The 25,923-nt window shown below is 38.7% G+C and overlaps 1 protein-coding gene across 1 annotated transcript in view; it reads right to left on the bottom strand.

Moving 5' to 3' along the window:
* The window catches only part of LOC124722849, a 120,769-nt gene that overhangs the window by 63,683 nt on the left and 31,163 nt on the right, over positions 1–25,923 (bottom strand). Inside the window, exons 4-7 of the mRNA XM_047247975.1 lie at positions 15,777–15,886; positions 12,215–14,572; positions 11,438–11,547; positions 4,495–4,629 (exon numbers count right to left, since the gene is read on the bottom strand). Coding sequence (XP_047103931.1) covers positions 4,495–4,629; positions 11,438–11,547; positions 12,215–14,572; positions 15,777–15,886 — 2,713 coding nt within the window. The remainder of the gene's footprint in view (positions 1–4,494; positions 4,630–11,437; positions 11,548–12,214; positions 14,573–15,776; positions 15,887–25,923) is intronic.

Here is a 25,923-nt window from a genome sequence, read left to right on the forward strand (position 1 = left end):
TATTGAATAGAATTGGAAAGAAGAGAAATTTGTGGCACAACTTGACTAGAAGAAGGGATCGGTTGGTAGGGCATATTCTGAGGCATCAAGGGATCACCAATTTAGTATTGGAGGGCAGCGTGGAGGGTAAAAATCGTAGAGGGAGACCAAGGGATGAGTACACTAATGTGTGTGTGTGTGTGTGTGTGTGTGTGTGTGTGTGTGTGTGGTTTTCTACATAACCTTAAAAGGCCAACTACAGTGCAAGAGACGCAGAATAACACACTTATTTGCATATTTGCACTTGACAACAAGAAAAAATTCTTGAAACATGTTGTGCTAAGAATGAAAAAATATGTAAGTAGTGCAGTATTTCATTATTTAAATAAAGAATTACAGCTGCAGGCTTTCAAAACATTGATTATGACATGCGAAATTGAGTAAAACGTTCCTACTTCCCAAACAGTTATCAGTTCCAGTTACATCAGCAGTTTTTACTAGATAATAAACCTTGATTAGATAAAAGTCCTTGACAAGTCTTTTGATGCCTGTTATGTACATATACCATACATAAAGTGCACATGGGTATCCTATAAGTAACTTTTAAAAGCTTAAACCATTATTTCTCACATATTACATTTTCCTGTGTTTTACACCATTTTTTTGGCGTCCCTTGAAAAGTGTAAAAGCGGGGTCTCACTGTATTCAGGTTTTATTAGAGTGGTTTTCTCCTTGGCATTTTAATGTCAGTTATAAAATCAAATCAATACCATTTGTGTTACCACTGTAATAGGTAGCATTAGAGTTCCTTTCATAACATGTTATGCACAGAGTACTGTTTGTGGCCAGGCCATTCTGTCTATACAGAATTCAGTACATTCATAAGCACTTGCACAGGGGATGAACAATTTTTCAACCGTGCAAATGATGTCAGGGCTCCATAGTGGAAACCGTGACATTTATAGCTCCATGCAGCCAGGGTATTCACACCTGAACTATATTCAAATCCCTGAAAGGCAAGCATGCACTACCAGAGTTCTTTCAAGCAAATCATGACACGTTTACTTGTATAAGCGTCTTTTGCTTTATATCCCTGTTCACAAATATTGTGCAAATGTATTCTACTAGATTCAACTTAAGTGTAATAATTTTACATTCATGTGTGTGTGTGCACATGTGGAAAAAATAAAAATTATCTTTAGCCATACAAAGCACTTTAAAGACATTATCATAGTAACACAAATTATTTCTCTGGTTGCAGTATACTTCATGGGCTTGTGGAACCTATTAAACAATTAATCGGTTTCTTAAACATTCTAACATGTTAACCACAATTAACAGATTAGTCCATCCCTACGATCAATATTCTTACTAAACATCTGTATGGGTTTCATTCAAATCAAAAGAAATTTCAATAATGTGCCTGTAAAAATGTTTTGGTCATACATGTGCCATGGGCCCCGTATCTTCGAAATTGTCTATAAAAATATTGCTGCAGCTGGTGATGTATGAGGCCCCATTGCTCTGCTGTCCAATATCTCTTAGTACTTGTGATATGTTTATCTCAGCACATACTGAAAAAAACTATGCAACTATTTCCAAAATGACACGGCTCATCTGATGCTGTAAAGTGTGTATTACAATCATCTTATAAACCATGACGCTGTATACAGACTGACAATGGCATGTTTACGGTGTAATTTCTGATTTTTAATTATGTCGATTAAAATCTGTGAATATGACCACAGCCCCCTATTTATCTCTCACAGTAATAACTCTGTCAGTTGTTTTGAAATTTGTGGGTGAGAGATAATGACACCAGACTCTCGAGGTCACCCAGGAGGCTTTGAGAGAAAGCTCCAGTGTCCAATCCAAATTGCTTTCCTGAGACTGCTTTATCTTTTAAAAATTTAAAATTTATTTTAATAACCAGTAAAAGTGTAGAGCTGCTTGACAAGATGGTAAGATGACAAAATTCTCCCCATGCCGTATTCTGCAAAGCTCTTGTTGCTTCACTTTCATTAATTTTTTTTTCCGGTACTGCTGCTCCTGAACTTCAGCTAATGATCTGCCTATTATCCACACCAGCTGCAGTTAACAATGTCTCATTTTTTACAAGTGTATTGATGTGATCCTTATTTTTCTGGCAAATTTTATCAGAAAGGAAAGAAATTATTCCTCAGGCTACTGTTACGAAGGTATTGTGCTCATGTACTCAAGACAGCCTGCCTTCAGTGGTGTACCAATTCCCTCCAATGGGGTAAGAACTCAATATAGCTCTGGCTCAAAACAGAACTATTAACAAGTGTGTAATAGTTACCTTCCTGATGAATATGACATTACAAACGAAAATGTGTCTCAGTCATGGATCTGAACTTTGACAGCAAGAGTATGACAAGCAGTCACCTTAACCATTATACTAACTGATCTTGTCACTTGAAGTTTCCTCCGACATCACAATTTAATGTCAACGAATTTCATTGATTTATCCAAACTGATCCAACTCATTTAATTTTAGTAAATTTAATTCAACTGGTAATCTAGAACCTCTTGCCTTCCTATACACATCAATGATGAAAAAGCTAAGTCTGGACTTCTGGATGGGGATTTGAATCCCAGTCCTCTGAAGCCAAGAACAGTGTCTTAAGCACTGAACCAACTAGCTCTGTTAAATGTCTCATTAAAGATAAAATGTTACTGTTCAACATTGTACTTCTCAAAACAATGTTATACTGTAAATGAGATATATTTCAAAATGAAGTGTTCTTAGGCATATTTTGTTGACAAAAATAGTGCCCTATAACATTTTACAGAAATTTATCAAAGTTCACATAGATATATACACTACTACATCTAAGCTTGAAATCTTCAAGTTCCACACAGAAATACTGCAGCATGGTGAACCTAAGCAGATTAAACAGTGGCAAGATAGCACAGAAATATGTGACACACAGAACATCAGTATGAGACCACTAAATGATCCCAAAATAGTCTGTGTCAGCAAAGAACTTGAGTACAGTGATCTTTACAGCGTACTTTGTGCATTTGGCAGATTGTATTCTGTTATGGAGCAAGAGACAATGAATAGATGTGGATAACAACACATGTGGGTAGGTCATTGGTAGATTAGAAGTCATCCATAGTCAATGTGAGATAGACTAGTCAAATGCAACCCACAGTGTCATTTTACAGCTGTGAAGAATATTCTGGATAGAAGGAAATGTTCAACAGTCAAGTTCAAATATGAGCTAACACTCAGTTCCTACACTTATCTTGTCTTAAGTGCCTGAAGACGCTGAAAGCAGCCCAGCACTTGCCTTCGCTAAAGGTTTTGTGCCAGTCTCTGTGTATTACAAATACCATTGGACTACGTAAAGACAGCTTTGAGATGTTCCTCTGAATGTTCAGTGTCCAGTCAGATGCATTTCTCTCTCACAAAGGCACTGGTCTCTTTCCCACTATGAGTACACCATGGAACAGTGCAATAGTATATTGTTTTCGGTGAGTTAGTGTAGTGCCAAGAATGGTTTTTGCCATCTGTTCAACTGGAAGTCCCATGGACACATCACAACTCTGCTACTATTATGTAAAGGGAGGCAACATGGTTGAACCAGTCTTCTTGCTGGAAGAACTTCAGGTTGGGAGCATGAAGGCGACGGCATATTTTCTTATGGTACTGTGGTGGCTGTACTCTATATGTATGGCATAATGAAATGGCATGTGCACTTTATTTCATGGTGCATACAGATCTGGGATCCACCTCATTGATGATCATACCTGACACCACACAGGGATGGCCAGGGCCTGGTATATATGGATATCTACACCATGAGAAAATCCCATGTCTGAAGTGGCCACCTTACATGTCGGACTTCAATCTGACTGACCATGCAGGGGACACTTCAAGTAAATGGCTTGCAGAGCTTAACACTACCACCATGGACCATTGCTCACTTCCCAGAAACACTTGTGTAGCAATGTGGAGAATCATCACAAGCCATGCTGGACAGTTTAATTAGCAGTATAGGGTACATTTGTGTATCCTATGTGCTGTGTGAGGTCATTATATCCCATACGCCACCTATGTAGGGGCACATGGTAAGTGCCACTCGTAGACCAGAGACTGTTTTCCAGTACGCCTTGCATCCTCATCACTGTTCCGCAATGTTACCAGATCACATTTTAGTAGGCTTATTATAGGCATATCTCGTATTGTGAATATATAAGATTAAATGACAATCTAATGTCATACAGATCAAGTGTGTATCTAACATTCATCAACTAACTACATAAGGGATTTTCTAATATTGGGAGTGTGGTACTGTTGGTATTCACAAAGAATTTGAACCCTTTCTTTCTGGTAGAAGACTGAGGCATCAAACAGGAAGATTTCATTTAGTATTAATGATTTTAAGACAGACGCATACATGGAGGAATAAAGTTCAGATTTTAAAAAAAAATTATTACTACCAATAATCATTGACACTAAATTAGCAGAAAATAAAATTAACTTACATCGATGATTTCAACATCATAATCATTACAAAACCAGTATTTCTTTCCAGATTCTTCACATAATTTTTCTGCAATAATATGGCAAAAATGTTCTATATCAAAAGTCTTCTGAAGCACAATAAGGCAGGGAGCCATCTGCAAAGCACCATGCAAAAATATATCAGAAACGTAGAACATTTTTATGAAAAATTATCCAAATTTGATTATTAATAATATAAATTACACAGAATACATTTTAAAATATAGTATGTATCAAATCAATTACAATGACAAAATACGTGGAATTATGCAACCTCACGAAAACTCATATTGTTGTGAATGTGCAATGAGTAAAATCAACTTTTTTTATGATGAAGCCACAAAAATTTCTCCTTCTTTGTAAGCATTGTGTGCTAAATGTATAAATACCCATAACACAATTAAAAAATGTACTGATGATAATTCACAGCTCAGCATCGTAATATGCATGATGTGAAGAAGTGGTGACAAGAGGGTCACCATCTTACACTGAGAGCAATGGTGTGTGTGTGTGTGTGTGTGTGTGTGTGTGTGTGTGTGTGTGTGTGTGTGTGTGCGTGTGTGTAAGCCAATTTGGCACAGAAACAGCAGGCCTCTTGCAATCATCACTGTGGAATTTATAAGCACCTAACTCCAATATAAGCAGAGACATGGGTAAAACCATGTTTTTCCAGCCCCCAGTGTATAGGCTGCCCTGCATGACAGGCATGTTACGCTGGAGTAGTATCGGCCTGCTTTATTGACCCGCTTTGCATGGTGGCCTGTATATCAGGGCAAATACACAATTCTCAACCCCCCCCCCCCCCCCCCCGATGTGCAGCCTGTCCTGCATGACAGGCATGTTGGAGTCATGCCAGCCTGCTTTAATGAACTGTATTTGCAGGGGCTACACATGCCACTGAGCATGGCTGGTAAAAGGTTGAAAACCATAGAGAAGGGGATGGACAGAGGTGAGGAGGAGGAGGAGGAGATGTAGAGACAGAAAGAGTGGTCAGGAGGAGATAGAGGTGAGAGGGTGAAGTGGACAAGTGGGCAGCCAGAGGGGGCGGAAGAGTACAACAGAGGGAGCAGAGGTGGGGGGAGGGGGGGGGGAAGAGGAGGGCAGAGAGAGGCAGGGAAGAGAAGGTGTGTTTGATATGTGTGTCTAGCGCATATGCGGGTGAAGCTGCAGGGAAAAGGCTAGGTATACATTATTATTAGATTTGTAAACCTGCATTATTTCTGCATTAACTAGTCAATTAATAAATTTAGAAAAGATTAGAGACATTTGTAAAATGCTTATTCTCATTTATCAACTAGTGAAATAAAAAATACATTTCAGAATTTCACCAGATAATAGATTAATCATTTTGTGTGTCAAAGCTTGTAGTAACTTCAAGTAGCTTTCTATAGTTTGTAACTGTGTGAATCAGGTATCAGCTGCATGGGTAGTGTAGCCTAGTGCTCTGTGTTCATGGAAAAGGTGCAGGAAATTGCCCGACTTCTTTGTTGTATGTAACATGGAGCATAGTGAGGGAGTGTGACATCCTTCCAATATAGCAAATATCATCCACTGAAGTCTCAGATTCTATATGTAAATACTACCTTCACATTTATCAGCACTGACAAACATCTTGGGCTACAAGAAATTCACATACAAGCCACGGCTAAAAGATTATCATTATGGACCAGTACTGCAGGTGCGTTAGATCAAGGCTTAACACTTCCCCCCTACAAGTCAGAAATGGCCATATAATGTTGTAACTGGTTCTTCCTCACCAGTTTCCAAACAATAGTGAAGCAAATCCTATCACATGGATATTTGAACAGCAACATACTCACTGCTGCCAACAAATTTACACCATTACAGGAGCTGTTGTGACGTGTACAGGACTCCAAACTTATTATTTAGTAAACAACTAAAACAATCTATACTGACAATATAATGTTCATGTATAGATAAAAATATTTACTCACCAAGTGGCAGCAGGAGAATACACACACAAATAGGTGTAACTTTTACAGGCTTTTAGAGCCAGTGGTTCCTCCTCCTAGCAGAAGAGGTGAATGGAAAAGAGTCCAGCAAGTCTCCCCTGACCTGAGGTTGTGAGCGACTTTTCTGAACTGTCCCTCTTTTCCTAAACCTTTCCAGTCCTTTTCCTTCACCGCTCTTCCTTCCCCTTCAACTCTTCTGCCAGAGGAAGGAGCCACTGCCTCCAAAAGCTTGTAAAAGTTAAACCTTTTTGTGTGTGTACTCTCCGGCCAACACTTTGTGAGTAGATTTTTTTTATCTATCCATTTAAATTTTATTGTATAACAAAACAAATTATGTTTATTACTATTTGTGAACAGCAAAATGTGTTGTCTTAATTGTAGAACTCTAGAAGGCTTTTGACAGAAGTCTATACAAAGTGTTGTGTTTTGATTATTTAGAAATGGGTACTTTGACTGAAGTTAAATGCATTCTGAGTCAGAACAACTTAACCACAGTGTTTTAAAATCAGGTTCTGTCATTGGCCTAGTACTTTAACAAATGTTTTAACATTACCAGTCGACCTCTTTAATGAAAATTGTTAGATCTTTTGAACTATAACTACAATTGCATGACATAAGGAACATTCAAGAGCAATATCACTCTATGATTTGCCCCTAAATTACCCTGAGTTGAGCCCCTAAGGAAAACTTTGTGACTGTATAGAACAAAGCATCATACTTCACAGACTGTATCTACGCAATTTGACCTGGACACACATTGGCAAGAATTGCCCGACTTCAATATTTTCTCTATCTTGAACCTTGTGCAGTCCATACCATAGAGGTTTACAGCTGTTGTCAACATATATTTATGTGTTACACAGTACTAAGAGGAAGATGAATAACATTTTTATCCAGAGGCCTATAACAAATAAATTTTTTCATATGTGGTTATAGCTTATTCAAAATATCTTAAATTGTGACCATGTAGACTGTCAGATTTCAGCTATCATTTCCTAAACTCACTTGCGACAGTTAACATTTATATCGGTTCATTTCACAAACTGTAACAATTTATTTTCTGAAAGTAACATGTTTATAGTACTACATTCAACAATTTAATGGAAGCACCCATCTACCAACAGTACAAACACACGAGTCCACAACTTTTCTGAATGTTACACTGGCTCACAAATGTCAACCCAGAAGGGAGAGTGGAAGGGCAAAGTAAGTGCAATTTAATGGTTGCCACCATCTACACACATACTCCATAAGTGGCCATACGGTGCGTGGCAGAGGATACCTTGTATCATTGCTAGTCATTCACTTTTTTCTTCCGTGCGCAAAAGGAGTGAACAAGTTACTCTATATGCTTCTGTACGAAAAGTAATTTTTACAGTGTCTACAGTCCTTATGTGATCTCACACATGTTGGTGACAGTAGGATCAGTCTATCATAAATGCTAGTTCTCTAAACTTCCTCAATAATGTCTCACGAAAAGAACTACTTTTCCCCTCCAGGTATTCCAATCCGAGTTCACTGAAGATTTCCATAATACTCATGTGTTCTTCAAACATACCGGTAAAAAATCTAGCAACACACCTCTGTACAGCTTAACAGACCTAGTGGGAATCCCAAACACTCAAGTAGTACTTATGACTGGGTCGCATAAGTGTTCTGTGCGCCTCTTTATCTGGAGTTCTGGGTGATCCCATTTTAGTTCCTAATTTTCTACAAACACTTCCTTCCTTTAATCCGATAAAGCACTATTATAATAAAAGGAATTTAATCTGTAACAATTTATGATTGTCTGTCTATGATGCAGCTTGGTAAGCAGAAACTTTTCCTACAATTTCTAAAATACATTTTATTATAGAACAACAACAACAGATCAGCATGGTGAAGCAGACTTATGAAGTTCCCTTACATAGTATTTCACGGTTACCAAGATTACTATTATAATCTTTGCAGTTGCCTTTCTGGTGCTGACCTTGTCATCCTCTCCCAGATGATATCTTTCAGATGAGGGGTCAGTACACTGCTCTCCACATCACTGTAAACTTTCAGACCTACGAACCACTTCTACTCAAGACCTAGGAACAACTTCTACTCATCAAGTAGAACCTCAATTGGTGACACAAGGCTGAGTGCACTCTGTTACAGTCCTCCCAAAGAGGTAAAATCTGTGGCAGCACTGGGAACTGAATCTGTGTCCTCTGTATGATAGATAGACATGCTGACTCCTCAGCTTCTGAGGTGGACCTTTCATTTTCTACATTTTCACTTTTTAATGGTTTCTCCAAAGTAGGGATACCTATTTTGAAATGCCTGTTAGTCTTCACTTTTTCTTGCAACTATCAGCACTTTTTCAACATTTTAATTCTGAATACACAAATATTTCATCCAGAGAGGTCACGAGGCAGTTACATCTGTCAACTTCACTGAAATAAAATGTGAGATGAACTAGATTTTAAAAATCTGGCATATTTAAAATGAAAATTGCATTGTGTATTTTCTCTTTGTTTTCAACACTGCCAGACCATTAAATTCATTTCTAGCAGCTGCTGAACCAAATTTTTCATATTAGGTTCTTGTGATCTTGAGATGCAGTTCCAGCATAACTTTCATATTTACTGCATCTTCTGTGATTATGGCTAATCTTCTCCAATGTACACTCTAAACTGTTTACCTAAACTTCAAACTATTAATTTTTTTGCTCAGATTTCAAATATGAAGAAAACTATACATTTATTTACTGTACAGCATCACAGATCAATATTCTCATACTATTGAGTACTAACAGTTAGCATAATGATCGACTCCACTAACATGATGACAAACTTTTACAAACTGTGTATTAATTTACTGACTTTGCCACCATAAAATATAACTTGAAAATGCATCATGTGCTACTCTGGCATCAATGGCGTTGATGCCAGAATGAGTATATCAAATTAACACATATTTCATTCTTGTGGTTATCCTCCTATAGCTGCTTAAAACTACAAATGTTACTTGACACACAGGAGAGAAAAACAACAAATAATAAAACAAAAAAGTTCACAGTCTTTAGGCAGAGAATTGGATGTGCAAAACAACATATAAAGAAATACAAAGCAAAAGCAATAAAAAGTAGTTGCATCATCTCCTACAGATTTTACTCCTTAAAGAACAAATAAAATTAAGTTTTGGCTGAAAGTGAAAGACAATGGATACTTACAGACATCAATATGATTTAGTTTGCCACATCAAAACGAAGCGTCAAAGTCCACACATACATTATGTCATAACAACCAAATGTTACAAATTATGGAATAATTGTGAGAGCACAAAGAAAAATAAATGGAACCCCCCCCCACCCTCCCACAACCTCACAAGCAGATGTGAAGGTTAACACCATCAAAGAGTTGCCTCGCTCCAATTCTATCAAATGTCAACACCAATTACTCATGAGAATTTAAATCAGAGGTGGCTGCTGTGTTGGGAAGAAGCCCCCTTGTAACCAATGTGCCATTAAAGTAGGATGTCTGTCATCAGACCTACTCGTGGCTATCTGGGAAACAAGCTTAGGTTGTGCGAGACATGCCACATCAGCAAGTTTGATCACAACCAGACTGTGAGTGGTCAATGTGCAAGACACCATCTCCAAGGCTGTGCATGAAGTGGGCTTTTCATGTGCTACTTTCACAAGGATGTTCCACTAGTATCTTGATTCACAGAAAACTGTCATCACCAGTGTCAAATGCTGTGGGCAACAAGGCATTAACAATAGGGGACACTGTAAACTATGATGAATTGTAACCACTGGTATGGAGTAATGTGAATAAATTGCTGCCTAATTCAATACTGAACAACAACCTGCAAGCTGTCATACAATCCAGAAATGTCCCATATTTGGCACTCTTGCTCACCACACATCACAAGGACAGACAGTAGTATGTGCAAAAGTATACTTCACTGGATGTTCAATGTGTGCAAAAGGTCTTCAAAATAAGGAGACATGAAACTTCCTGGCAGATTAAAACTGTGTGCCAGATCGAGACTCGAACTTGGGACCTTTGCCTTTCGCGGACAAGTGCTCTACCGTAGGAGACGAAATACTGGCAGAAGTAAAGCTGTGAGGATGGGGTGTGAGTCGTGCTTGGGTAGTTCAGCCAGTAGAGCACTTGCCCGCGAAAGGCAAAGGTCCCGAGTTCGAGTCTCGGTCTGGCACACAGTTTTAATCTGCCAGGACGTTTCATATCAGAGTACACTCAGCTGCAGAGTGAAAATCTCATTCATAAAGAGACATAGTAAACATTGGACCAAGTCTATGGCAGGACACGCGAGCTTCGAAAATCACATGAGGCTACGCATTCAGATTTGACAACAGGACAGGTGGTTGACGTACTCTTGTGAGAGAGATGTTGAAATGGGTCCCCTGATTTTCCGCCATTGTCTCAATACAGAAATCTACTACATTATCGTGTGCGTATGTTTGCTCGATTACAGTATGGAACCAGAGCACCTAACCTCAATCATACCGAACACATTTAAGACACTGCTGAACACGATACATGGGCCTTTGACACATCTCGCATCACTATCTGTAAATTGTGGATGACAGTTACAGAACTGTTTAACAGAATGGCTCCCCAACAATTTCAATATCTTGTTACGCCCACATCAAGGTATTGCTGGCATTAGGGCAAATTCTGTTTCTCATTAATGTGTTCTCCACGATAACTCTAGAACTCCATTAGTTGTCTCCTATTCTCACTTTTTCCAGCATTCCAGATCATGACATTATTTCAACCATTCACCACATGAAATCTTTAACAATGAAAACTTCTACCTACATTTTAGTTTGGATGGATCCTATGTTGAAATGTTTTCATAGTAATAGCAACATGAACTGCCAAATGTTCAGAAATAAAGAGTGTTGCTTAAGATATTACAGTTAATTTCACAGTTAATGCATTAAGATATTTACCAGTTTTTCAGCTTTTGAATTTGATATCATCTGAAGCTGCATATACCCAGCACCATGAATCTCTAGTGGAAGTGCACAGTGGTAACCAGGGCTCTCACCAGAGTCATCATCTGCACACATTAAATAAAAGCCACATTTTTAAAGCCATCTCACTAAAATTGTAAAAACCTACACAACTGAACTGCTCTGTCAATTATGAACACATACTCCATTAATAAAATATATAAGTAGCAAAAAATGAGAACATTTGGCAGTGAGGCTTAGCATAAGTCATAGATCTTTTCTCAAGATGTTTTTCACTGGTATGAAAAAGGGAATGACACACAGTACAAAGTGCAACAAAATGGTATATGATTAACTTCTCATGGTTGGGATTCACAGTCATGTAATATTTCTTAAAAGACATCATAGTTGCTGTTGACTGTATAAATCCGTTGTGTGCTTGCCATTAACATTCACTCAGGGTTTCCTGTGGCAGAAATATTATTTAATGACAAACAAATATTTGAAAACATGAATGTCTTTGACGAACACATTCCTGATGGTTCGCCCAAGTAGCAGCATGAGATGCAGTAGATATTTAAATAAAATTTGTGTTGCAGTTACATTGTCAAAAAGCAAAAGACAACATTCATTACAAAAATATATACCAAAGGGTGAAGGGGTGTCCCTTGCTTAAATCCTCAAAGGTAACATGGTAATATGTATAACTTTAAAAAATACGATTTATAAAATAAAGAACTACATACAGTAATACTGCTAAATTGCACCACTTACCTTCTATATCTGTTATTACAGATACTAGTTCATCATCCACTTCTACAAAACTCCTTTTTAGCTGTATAGTGCATCTGGCTGGGTTGTATTTTTTTGCAGATGTACTATTTGGATTGCCGGAAGTTTCTTGAAGACTGTGTAAATCGTCTGATAGGTCTTTCACTGTATCCACAGATTCTGATCTTTTATTCACAGGAGCATCAGACAAATTATCAGCCTCTTTCTGAGGTTGAATTAGGGCAGTTTTATTTTGATTTAATGGCCTCAGTACTACTTTGTCAGAGTCCAGATGACTATGATTCTGAGGAACATAATTTTCACCATTTGCCATACTGTAAGGAGCTCCTGGAGTCTCAGTACATGACACAGCGTCAACATTTTCTCCAAATGCTTCATAATACCAGCTGCGATTACTTAAGGCATGTGAGCCATTAACAGAGTTGGATGGTGATCTTGCACCCGCGTTAACTTCTACATTATCAGAAAGACTATCACAAAAATGGCGTCTGTTGTTCACTAAGTGAGCTGCTGATGGTAGAAATGAGGATGATAACCTCAACCTAAAATCAGATTCACGGCGCCTGTGCAAGTGGAAAGGAACAATGTTTTCTTCATCTTCACATTCTTCACAAAATTCATATTTCTTGTCTGCTAAACGTCGGCGCCTGTAGGTACTGAATTTTTCTGAATCAGATTCCAAAGTTTCCTCTTTAAATTCATACGCCTTCTCTGCCTCATCTGCAACTTTGCTATGAAGTCTAAGTGTGGGGGAATTCAAAACTGATGACGGACTATTGATTTTTAAAACACTTCCAGGGGGAAAGGATTTGTGTCTCTGAGCAAATTTTCTTTTTCTGTTAAGCATTAACTGACTTTCATCATTTTGTGATGATTCTGCATTTAATTGTGAACTCTTGGGAACAGGTGAAAGAACTTTAGGAACTGAGGCACTTTCTTCGGGACTAGGACAGCTTGACACATTAATATTTAATTCCTGAGGTGAACCTGCTATTGACACATCTCTTTGCTTGTGCCCATCAGACTGCTCTGGGGAAATGCTTTCCCTGCTAGGTTGCCCAACTGAAATCTGAGGTATAACTGACTTTACATCTCGTTTCACTGACTGATCAGATTCATTCTGCTGATGGACACTTTTTCTCTGCTTTAGTGTATGAGATCTCGTCACCCTACAGGAATACAATTTATCACAAAAATTTTTTACAAGTTTCTCACTTGTTGACAACTGTATAAGATTATTTGTTTTGCTAATAGAGTGGCCTGTATCTACGCAGGAACAGGTGTTCCTGCCATCAGTGTTACATACGCACACAAATGAACTCTCGTCACACCCTTCAGGGACTGGCACTCGGCACTCCTTTTTTTCATTAGAGTTTGTCAGCAAACCCTTGTTCCTTCTGAAAATAGTGTGTCGCTTGTTGCCTTTATTGGTGGTTGATATATTTCCTTCTAAATCATTCACTATATCAACACGACTTGCACCTGACAGCATATCTTTGTCAAGAATATCAATACTATTTGCAGCAGAGTGACTTTTAGAGTCAGCCTCACAGTCTGCATCTTTCATAGTACTTTGGCATTCATCTTGGAATTTTTTTAATAATGACACAAATATATCACTTGGGAATGAGGAACAGTAACCTTTGAAATCACAAGTTTTGTCAAAATTGTTACTGGAGGAATTAAATGATCTGTCAGCTTTTCGAACACCTTCAGGAATTTCATTCTCCATCACATCTACATTTTGCTGACGAACTACAGCAATATTTACTGTTTTATGTTCACTGTCTGAATCACATTTTTCTAAGCTACGATTTAAAAGTACACAGTTTCCTACACTGGTGGAAAACATCTGATGGCATAACACTTGAGAGTCAATTAAAGCTGTTTCACATGGTTGCTTGTTACCAATTGCGATATCTGAGGCACAGATAACTGAATCTATATCATCTTGCTTATTGCTTCCAGTACTTTCTCTGAAACAATGTTCTGGGGAGACAATACTATTTTTAGGAGATTCTGCAGTTTCACAAGTTGACTGTTGAACAGACATTTTCACAGATGAATTATTTTCTTCTGAATTCTCTGGAGCTTCCTGCTCTACAGCAACAGGTGGCGACTGTTGCCTAACGTACGAATATGTGTTGCCTACATACTCCAAAGAAGTACTCAGAACGTGTAGAAAGTTTCCTGTGTTTAACAACACATAACCATCGCATTTCATGCTTACAGTGGGTCGAAATTTAGGGTATGGAGAAACCACATCAAATGTGGTATGGACAGTGACACTGTGCTTCATACAACTAAAACGAACACAACTATCCCAACTAGCAGCCAGATCTGAAATGGAAAGAGAAAAGAACATAATTAACAGGAGTTTTTTTCCTTTTGATCTAGGTACTACAATGGATCAAATATTATTCATGATAATTAAAAACACATGTGTTTCTTTCTCTTGCATTAAGTGTCCTCTCCAATGCTACAAAATTTAATTTTCAAATTTTTAAATATTACACTGAAATTGGACAAATGAATGCAACTCTCCAAAGAGACTGTATGCAGTGAAGCAACTCAGGAAGTTGTATTTGCTTTAGCAATAACAGTCTTAATTGTTTTGCTACTGAAGAGAATGTTTAGAAATTTAAGAAGCATGCTTATATTTTGCAGGTCATAACATAAGGAACTCTGAAAGCAACTTGTATTAAAGAAACTGCAACCAGTGATCCTATGAAATATAATTTATTGAGTAAATGAAAGGTAAGGAAGATGATTCTGCCAACTGTGAGATACCTTCCCAATACATTGTACTTATATTCGATTTGAACATGTTTACACAAAAACAGGAGTAGACAAATTATTCTGAAATGCTCCGTTCTTTGTCATATCTTATAATAGTAGTTATAACTAACATTATGATTATTTATACAAGCTTGAAGAAAGCACATTAATTTTATGATCTCCTACCTCCTAACACTAAAACAGCTCTTACACATATGGCAGGTATATAAATTTACATAAATCTCCACAAGTAAATCACAGAGGTAGAGCTGGTCACTGGCATGCACTTTCTGACTAGTGATCTTCCCCTGGTTACGTCAGATACTAGCACGGAAGGCAACATGGATGTATTGTATTTCTTTGTTCTTACTTCACCTGACTGTCACTGGAGTGTTTTTCCATACTCTTCACACCAAAACTAGCAATATTATCATTGTTTTTTATGGACACAGAAGGCTGTCAGATTACTTCACCTGAATGAAGTTCCAGGTACCTCGGGAGAAACTGATCCATCACCATCATCAGGTTAATGACAATGCAATAGGGGAAGTAGGAAATCCTTAACAACAGGATATTGTAAATTTGTCAAAAGAACTTACATGTAAATGTATGAAAATTTGATAGATCAGTCAAGACAGGAAACACAAGCTGACAAAATGTGTAGAAATCATATGCAAGGTAACACCAGTTAGAAGGCCTTTACTACAAATACAACAATACATGTGTCTAGAAATTATAAAGCCGTTACATCACTGAAACACTGTACCTTCATCTTCATAGGAAGCAGCAACTTTGAGGCAATCCTGGCATTTATTCAGGGACGGCACAGTTGTTATTGTCAAATACGATCGTTGTTGAGCTTGGCTTGTTTCATAGCTGAAAAAATAAAACATGTGAAGAACTAACGCACATGCTGAACAGAAAAAGAAAGCATACACAAGGCACCATGCACTTAAGAAATTGTATTATAAAAGCATTTATGTATGGCGTAATATGTAAATCACACAAAAAACACCATTAAAAGAATATTAATTGACTTATTTTAAATAGTAGTAGTGTCATACCTTTCAAAAATAACAAAACATCAGATAATGAAACAGTTATGTCTCATAAATATTGAAAACTTTAACAGCACATAATAAAGTGAGACAACTTACAAAATTTTAACACACAACAATAAACATAAAATATATTCTAGCACTAAAACTGTAACAATATGTCAAACTATTTTATGCCCACTATAATTTTAGAATAATAATAAAGTGTGGGGGTAGGTAGGGTTCAGAGGGGGTGCGGAGGGGTGAGTTTACGACAGAGTGCAAAGCTTGTAGTCCAGAAACCTAGTACATGAATTCACTCCAAATTATAGCAAAGTTTCACAACTGGTAAATACAAATAGGGCAAGGTGCTGTAATGTAGTTTACATATGATGAGGGAAATAAATGAAGTGAGTAACAATACATCGATTAATTCACTCCAAATTATAGCAAAGTTTCACAACTGGTAAATACAAATAGGGCAAGGGGCTGTAATGTAGTTAACATATGATGAGGGAAATAAATGAAGTGAGTAACAATACATCGATTTTGTCTTCCCATGTTATAGTCACAGAAGAAGCTGAGTAGCACCATGGAGTAGTGGTTACGATACTAAACTGTTGGCAGGGAGAGTCGTGAGTTCAAAACTCACCTGCACTGTACAATTTTAATTTCTATATTCGGTTTGAGTACATTCTAGAAGTATCCACAAATGTCAAGAATAATTGTACTGGAATTTTCTGTAGCCGAATATATACTGTATGTGCTGGCCGGAGGCAATTCGCTCCATGCTCTTGTATGTACAAGTTCTGAATAATCCTTCATCAAGTGAAGTTAGTGTCTGTTATTCATCTAATTACACATTCTTCTACGTGACATTATTCTGGTGGAGACGCTGGGTATTGGAACTTGTGATTATCGATGACACAGTGGCTCCCATCAGGGCACAACAGAGCCGCCGTTTATGTGACGAGAAACCTGAGTATGAGCCATTTTCAACAGATCATAATCTATCATAGACAGAAGAAGAAGAGGACATTACGATGACAGCAACTGTGTACCACCACAGGAGACATCCTTCCAGGTTCTCTGGTGATGATGGCCAAGATCCACACAAGTGGCTGAAGGTATATTATCGTATAGCCAAATTTAACAAATGGGATGACATCGTGTGTTTGGCTAATGTATTTTTCTACTTGGAGAACTTCACAAGCTGGAAGTATTCCAGATTGAACTGCACAATGACAGAAGTGCAAGACTGAAGATAAATTAAAGTGCAGGGCACAGCGTCCAGGAGAAACTACAGAATCCTACATTCAAGACGTCTAGGAGCTGTGTAAAATAGTGGATCCTAGAATGAAGGAGGAAGATAAGGTTGCACATCTCATGAAGAATGTTGCTGAGGACATTTATCAAGCCCTAGTCCTGAAGGAGGTTTCGACAGCAGAAGACTTCATAAAATGGTGCCAGTATATCAAGACAGAGCATCAAAAAGAATTACATGCAAGGAGTTTGAACGGCTTCCAAACGTCACTTGATGTCTGTGATGGAGGAAGCACCTGATTTCACAATTTTTCTTCGTCAGATAGTGAAAGAGGATGTTCAAAAGGCCTTGGATTGCATGGCAAGCAAAAAACTGAGACGCTTCAAGAGGTCATAAGAGAGGAAGTGGAACAGACATTGAACCCAATCTTTTGTCCTTCATTTCCCTTTAAAATGGTGAAAAAGTCGAGACCCAGGTGGAGTTACATTCCTACAATGCCACATGAGGAACCTGTTTGGGTACCAAGGAAGACTGTCGCCTGGAGGACCCAGGATAACCAACCAGTGTGTTTCCACTGTGGATAACAGGGACATGTGGTGCGCTATTGTTGAGAAAGGCGGCGGATATTTGATGACAGCCATGCCAGAAGACAGCAGACTAATTTTAGCCGACGCGAACTCCGGGACGACACAGATGGACAAGAAGATGTGGGTGCAGGACAACCTATGTCACCATCGCCGCAAGCTAGCCACTGGAGAGGACACTCCCCAACACGCCGATCAAGGTCTCCATCGCTGTTTAGAAGCTCCAGCCAATCACCTAGCCGCCGCAACCTGGAAAACTAAAGGGGGCGACCTTCCTTGGAGGTGATACCACTGAAGAGAAAAATCCTCTGCCGTTAATCACTGCTAAAATGGTAGGAAACTACATCAATATCCTCATGGATCGCAGTCCTATCCTCATGGATCGCAGTCCAGCCCAAGCTCTTGTGGACTCTGGAGCATCATATTCAGTCATTTCCGAGAAGTACCATCGCCAGTTGCAGAAAACCGTATTCGTCTACAACAAAACATCTCTGCTGAAGCGGGCTAATGGAAAATATGTAAAACCTACAGGAAGATGCACATCCGAGTGCGTGGAGACTATGTGTGCTGCATGAAGTGATCATTCCTGCAGTCAGTGCTACAAAGGTAAATGTCGCGTGTCATGCCATGCATCAACCCATGGACCTTGTAGTGGAATGTAAGAGAAGAATAACTTTGTCATCCCAGCCTCTGTCGTCTGGTTTAAGAATGGATTTGGTGAATTGTGGATAGTTAACTGTCGCTGAGAACCGCAGATCCTTCCGAGATGCATGTGCGTATCAAACGCTGAGCCGTTAATTGAAGAACAACTGAGTGTCATAGAAACCTCCCATGCCAAGTCTGTGGGCGAAATTAGCGTTACCACTACTAGACAAGATCTTCTAGCTCGACTATCACCAGATCTCATTAAGGAACAACAGAACAAGCTACTTGCCATTCTTCAAGAGTTCTCTGAATGTTTCAATCCACAGGTGGAGAGAAAATTAGACAAATCGACACTGAAGCACTGGATTAGCACTAGAGACCATCAGCCAATAAGCCAGAGAGCATATCATGTGTCAGCAATGGAATGCCGAATAATCCGCAACGAGGTAGAGAAAATGATGAAGAATGACATCATTCAGCCTTCGCAGAGCCCATGGTCTGACGTCACCAGTGGTTCTCGTCAGGAAGAAGGATCGCAGATGGGGCTTTTGTGTTGATTACAAGAAGCTTAATAAGCTAACTAAAATGGATATTTACCCTCTTCCATGAATTGATAATACACTAGCTTGTCTGAAGGGGGCTAAGTTTTTATCAACCATGAACATGTACTCGGGATACCGGCAAATCAAAGTAGATGGGGCTGAAAATGAGAAAATTGCATTCATCACCCCTGAGGCCTGTACGAGTTTAAGGTAATGCCAATTGGTTTGTGTAATGCACCTACAACTTTTGAACAGAAGATGGGTAATCTTCTAAGTCACCTGAAGTGGACAATGTGTCTTTGTTATTTAGATGACATTGTAGTGTTCTCAAGAGACATCTGATAAAAACATAAAAAGACTGAGGGCTATTCTTAAGTGTCTCCAACAAGGCGGACTTAAACTTAATCCAAGAAAGTGTCTCTTTGGAGTAAAAGAAATCAAAATACTTTGACACCTTGTGTCAAACAAAGGTGTGCAGCCAGACCCAGAAAAGGTGAGATCTAGTCCTAAAAGTATTAGATATGTGAGAAGCTTCCTTGGATTATGTTCTTATTACCATCGTTTTATCAAAGACTTGTATCAAAGCCTGGCCACTCCAAGAGTTGTTAAAAACTAATGCTAAATTTATCTGGGGTGGTGCTCAACAAGATTCTTTCAATGAGCTGCAAAAAGCTCTGACGACTCACCCTGTACTTGGTCTGTATGATGAGAGAGCACCTATAGAACTACACACAGATCACAGCGGGTATGGGGTCTGTCAGAGGATGTGAAAGGACAATTTAAAGTAGTTAATGGATTACTTTGCAAGAAAAACTGATCTGTTTGGAAAGAGGTGGCTACCAGTGATTCCTAAACACATGCGCTTAGATGTTCTACAGAAATTCCATGACACACCTGAGGTTAGACATTTAGGATTTATTAAGACAAGAGATTTTTCTGGCCAGGTTTATTTAGGAGTGTGTTGCACTGCCGAGAGCACCAGAGGAGAAAGGCAGTTCCTCAGAAACTACCTGGCCGACTCTTACCATTTACACCAGCTGAAACGCCTTTCCAGTGTGTTGGGATTGACCTCCTTGGACAATTTCCAACATCTGCTAGTGGCAATAGATGAATTATTGTTTGCACTGATTATCTGACACGCTATGCTATTACAAAAGCCGTGAAAACAGCCGAAGCATTCGAGGTAGCCAAATTCATCGTGGAAGACATTGTATTAAAACACGGTGCCCCAAGGTCATTAATTATGGATCGAGGGAAAGTTTTTCAATCACCGTCGGTGCAACATTACTCATCACATGACGACTGCCTACCATCCACAAACTAACGGACTTACTGAATGCCTCAGTAAGACCTTGGCCGACATGCTATCAATGTTTGTCAATGTTGAGCAGAGCAACTGCGATGAGGTGCTACCTTTATTAAAGTTTGCCAACAACACTGCCAACTAAGACACCACGGGATATACGCCATTCTTCCTGGTGCGTGGGCATGAGGCGACTACGACAATGGACACTGTGTTTCCATTACAACCTGATGACATGGACGACGACTACACCGGCCAGGTGTTAACCAGAGCTGAGAAAGCTTGGCAGTTAGCTCGACTCCACATGCTGCAGGCTCAAGAAAACGATCGCTGAAGGTATGACGCGAGCCACCGCCCTGCTGTCTACCAGCCTGGTGACCTCGACTGGATCTTCACTCCTGTTCACAAGGTTCGTCTCTCTGAGGAGCTCCTCACGCACTACTTTGGACCTTATAAGATTGTAAGACAGTTGTCTGATGTTACTTATGAAGTTGAAGATTTCGACCCCGACACAAGACAACGAAAGATCAGAGATACGGTCCACGCCCTTCGAATGAAGTCCTATAAGGATCCTGCAACCCAGGATAAATTCTAATCTCCAGCAACAGGCAACAAGTGGAAAGATGATGAACAGCATAATGGCAAAAGAAGTTCTGAGAAGATCACCGCCAGGGTGAGAATCAGTCATCCATTTCCATTAGTAAACTACATCACTCTAATCTTACAGCAAATGTTCTCTAAATAATCTAATCTGAAAAGAGTCACCAGAGATTAAGGTCTATTTTCAACTTACAATGAATAGTCAAACGTCATAAGAAGGCACTCATGTTATGTTAATACCGAGGCCTATCCTCTATGATGTGTTAGAATAGTTCTGAAGAGAGATTGGTCCGTACATCTTGCAGTGCTACTCACAATTGTTCTTATGTAGTTTGAGCTGGGGTTATCATGCATATGCAAGTACTGACAGCATCACATATATGCTCATTTGGATTAAGAGTGTGTGATCTGGAGAGACAAGCAGTGGTGGTGAAATCGCTGGAGTGTGCATCAAGCCACAAAGAGTGATGACTTGTCTAATTGCCCTGCTGAAACAGGTCACCTCTAATGACAGAAACAGATGCAAATGGTCTGCAAAAATGTCATGGTGTTCACCTGTCACTGAGTCCTCCAACGAGACAACGGGACATAACTTCAACCACATAAACCCTGCACAGATCATAACTGACACACCATCTACCTGGACCCAATCTTTTTGATGCATAGGATCCATGGCTTCATTGTGGATATGGCACACTGTTGTGCACACATCAGCTCGAAGCAACAAACTGGGACTTATCAGACCACACAACATGCCACCACTTATCTACGTGCCAGTGACTACATTTGTAGGCCCACACCAGTTGTGGAGCTCTATACATAAGTGTTAGCAAAGGGATTCGAGTCAGCTGTCGAGTGCTAAAGCCTATGCGGTGAATGTATCCTCATACAGTCCTGGTAGAAATGGGTTCCTGAATACAGTCCTTGTAGAAATGGATTTCTGAAGTCCCACATTCAAATCGGCAGCAATCTGACTCACAGCAGACCGTTGATTGCCTATGTATGGCAATGTGGAGATAACTTTATATCCATTCATCAAACATTGTGGTCACACTGTACAGAGGCTTTTGCATGTGGAAACATTATTTATGTGATACTGAAGATCCATTCTAGACACTGTTGACCTCCGATACCCGATTTTTTATTTCATCTCCTGTATGTTATTATCCACGTTTAGAGGTCTGCATCAATAACAGAAATGTGATCAGCATACAGCATATCTTGTCAGTATCTCTGCATACTAAAATTTTTTAAATCATTTTAATCAGTTTCATACACTTGATCTCTGACAGTGGGCCAATCATTAGAACATTTTAAGACATCAAAGCCCATCACCTTCGTAATATGTTTGGTAAGTTACAATATTCTAACATAATTAAATGGATTTTATGAAAATTTCCACTTAACATTTCTGCAACCCTGGGAAGTCATGTTAAAGTTGTCAGCATATATTTGCACCCTGTTTAAAGTTAGTCATACAGTTTATTTATCAAATGTACACAATTCCATCATTGTGCTGAATCATGTCAATGTACTACTTTTTCACGTGTAAGAAGCACTGTACTGAGTATATATTTAACAGCAATGTAGATAGTCCCACCAATTTCATACAGAACACTATTTGTGTCATATGTGAGAAACATTAGTTCAGCTTCGAGGCAAAGATTTCAATGGATGAAGTATCCAAGAATAGCCTTGAGGCTGCTTTGTAGAAGCTTTTGGTAATTGTGTAAATACCTCTGTGACTGTAGGTGAAATAAAAATATGTCTAACATACGAAGAGACAGAAACGCAATGCATACACATTTCAGTGAAAAACTGATCCAGCACATCTACCCTCTCAGAGGCATTGCTCACTAAAGCCAATATAGTGGCATTCCATCCCAAATGGGTAATAGTACAAAATTTAAGTGAAAATAATTATTATAAGCAATCACATATTACAGAAGACTTGCCCAAATACCCATGCACATTAGCATGCCACCTCGAATTCGGGGAGGCACGCAGTAATTATTACTGTAGGTATCCACAATGGCACATGCTTTTATCTTTGAAGTAGTTACATTACTGAGAATATCCACATCTCTACAGAGCCTTGGCACTAATTGTCATCCCACATACGAATTCTGATAACTTACAATGTGCTACCATGTTCACTACCCCTCTGTCACTACAGATTGCTCAGATATTTCAGCAATGACAACATCTATTTATTTAATAACAGAAGTAGAATTTGTTGTTCTTTTCTAAAATACAGCAGGAGTGTGGCCACAAGTAAACAAAGTAATTTCTTAGATATCATTTCTAGTCTCACACCATACATTGCACCTCGCCACAACATTCAGGAATTTTACACATCATATATTCATCAAGTGTGACAACCTATCCAGTGGCTTTTGACTTATGTTTATACCATTGCAGTGTGATAATCACAAGTTGGGGGGTCATCGGTAGGGCCAATACATCTTTGTCCGAGGCGGCATTTGGTTGGTATTGGGACAATGTTCACGGAAATCAAAACACCCACCAATTACATATTTATCATCAAATTTCTGAAGTGTATGGTGCATAGATACAGTCTGTCAGTGATAGAGAAGGGCACAGGTCCAACAAAAGAAGAAAGTCTGCATACGAGTAATGCACTGAGTGGATGCTCCTGGTGACAGATGAAGTGGTATGTGCTGTGTAAGAACAGATTACACAAAACAAGTACACATCATGGAATTTTGGTCACTGCATTGCTCCCCAATTTCCTCATCATTACTGCATGAACTGTTGTGACAGACTGAACCTCAATGAATCCTGTACCTGCTAGATCCTTTGTTTATTAATGTAATACCATAGAGCACAAAATGAAGAGTGAGAATATTGCCCTTTATGAAACTGTGGGGGGATTACAGTTTTTTTAAATCAAATTGTGAATAGAGCTAGACAGCTTCACACAACATTACTGAAACCAAAGGACAGCCTGTTGTGTGGAGGCCCAGTTTCTCATGATGAAGGCAAAACTATAATAGCAAACCACTCACAAGCTCCTGTGCAAGGTGTTCTCGGTTACACCAAGTATATTGCTGATTGACATATAAGGATGTGGTGGAAAACGACCAACATCAATAACTATTGCAATAATGTACACACATGATGCCCCACAATCTGATCCAATGCGGCATACTGGGGCATGGTGTCATATTCATTGACAAGAATGGTCATTCTCATGTGGTAGCTCCAATGCACTGACTTAGAAACTTTGGTTGCGAAATATACACCTCATCCCTCTTACAGCCCCAATCTTGTTTCATCTGATTTTAATCTGTTTAGTGCACTTGGAAATCTTCCTATCTGCAAAGAGATTCCATAATTGCAATGCTGCCAAACAATCTTACTGTGTTGTTCAATACTTTGATACTAAATATGAAGTGTCTGTACTACAAATGAATCAGCAAAGATGTCAAATATGACTGAACATACACTAATGACCATACCTCATTTTAGAGTGATTTTTCTTTCATTATATATTGTGTTTCCTTTTCTTTTTCTTGTTTTGGACACAGGATTTTTCTTTCAACATAAACTTTGAATGTTTTTGTTACCTGATGCTTATCCTCCAACAGCTGTAAACAGCTTATTAGTATGTTGTATCATGGCTATTTATACAACCACTATCTGAGAAATTTGGTATTGCCCAGATATTTATTTATAGATGTGCACGAGACTTCATATGCATCGAATTTACTTTCTGATTTATAAAGCTTCATAGTATACAATGTTAAAAGTAGTGTGATTAGGGACATGAACGAAGAGCTCGTTTAATTCGTTAACACGGGAGAGAGCCACATATAGCTGGCCGTGTGAAAAGCAATTGACACTAAGGTACACACACACTCAACATGCAGCACCTGGCCTTCTGCTTTGCTTATGGTCATGGCATAACATAAACCCTCACGTTTGAAGCAAAATGGTATTTAAATTGTTAGGAATAAGCAAAAACCAAGATATAAAACTTGCTCGCCTGCACCACTTCCATCAAAATTTCCACTTCTATGATATTATGTTGGAGAAAGGTAACTTTAAGCTCTGTGAGGGAAGAGTTCTGAGGAGCAGTACTCTCGATCAGAATTACATTGCACCTCTGTTATGGAAGGAGTTTCTACAGGGAGAGTTAAAGCTCGATGTTCTCAAGCCACAGCAAGTCTCACCTCATGATCTTCATTGTATTCTTGGGACTGCATAGTCCTCAGTCTTTTTAGCCAGTCTGGTGCATTCAGAAAGTATGAACTATTGTCTAGGTATTTTTATTTATAAACAAAACAAAATCAAAATGTAATGAATAGGCACCAAAATCGCAAAGCAAACTTAATAAGCTCCTTTTTCCCAGAAAAAAATATCAATAAAACCCATCAAAAGAAGCAAAGCAATGTCGTCAATATTTTAATACACAGAGGGAAATCAGTTACTCCACATATCTTAGCCAAGTAAATTCAATGTTAGTTTGTATTCATAGAGATTGATTGCACTACTTAATTCAGTCACTGACGTACACTTACAAAAATACATCTGTCACCGATTTAAAAAAGCTAACAGTGCCATCTACTGGTTCTTTGATGTACAACCAAACTGATAGCACCGTCTATTGGCTCTTTGGTGTACTACGACATGATGATTAAATATTGTAACTGCTACGGTGAGCACACGATTTTAGACAAAATTATAAATTATGGTATCTTTTTTCTGTGATTTAGTTTTGATGTAATACAGCCTACGTGTTGCCTCAAGCTATGCTTAAGTTACATGTGAAAATCCCATGAAATGTTGTCTAATAGTTTTGAAGATTAGCATGTTTAAATAGAAAGACATGATGGCGTTACAGCTTCACTATTAATATAGACAAGTTACACAGGGACTTCACAAAGTTAGTTATACATGCTTTCCCATGGCAAG

This window comes from Schistocerca piceifrons, chromosome X, assembly GCF_021461385.2.
Source record: "Schistocerca piceifrons isolate TAMUIC-IGC-003096 chromosome X, iqSchPice1.1, whole genome shotgun sequence".
Lineage (NCBI taxonomy): Eukaryota > Metazoa > Arthropoda > Insecta > Orthoptera > Acrididae > Schistocerca > Schistocerca piceifrons.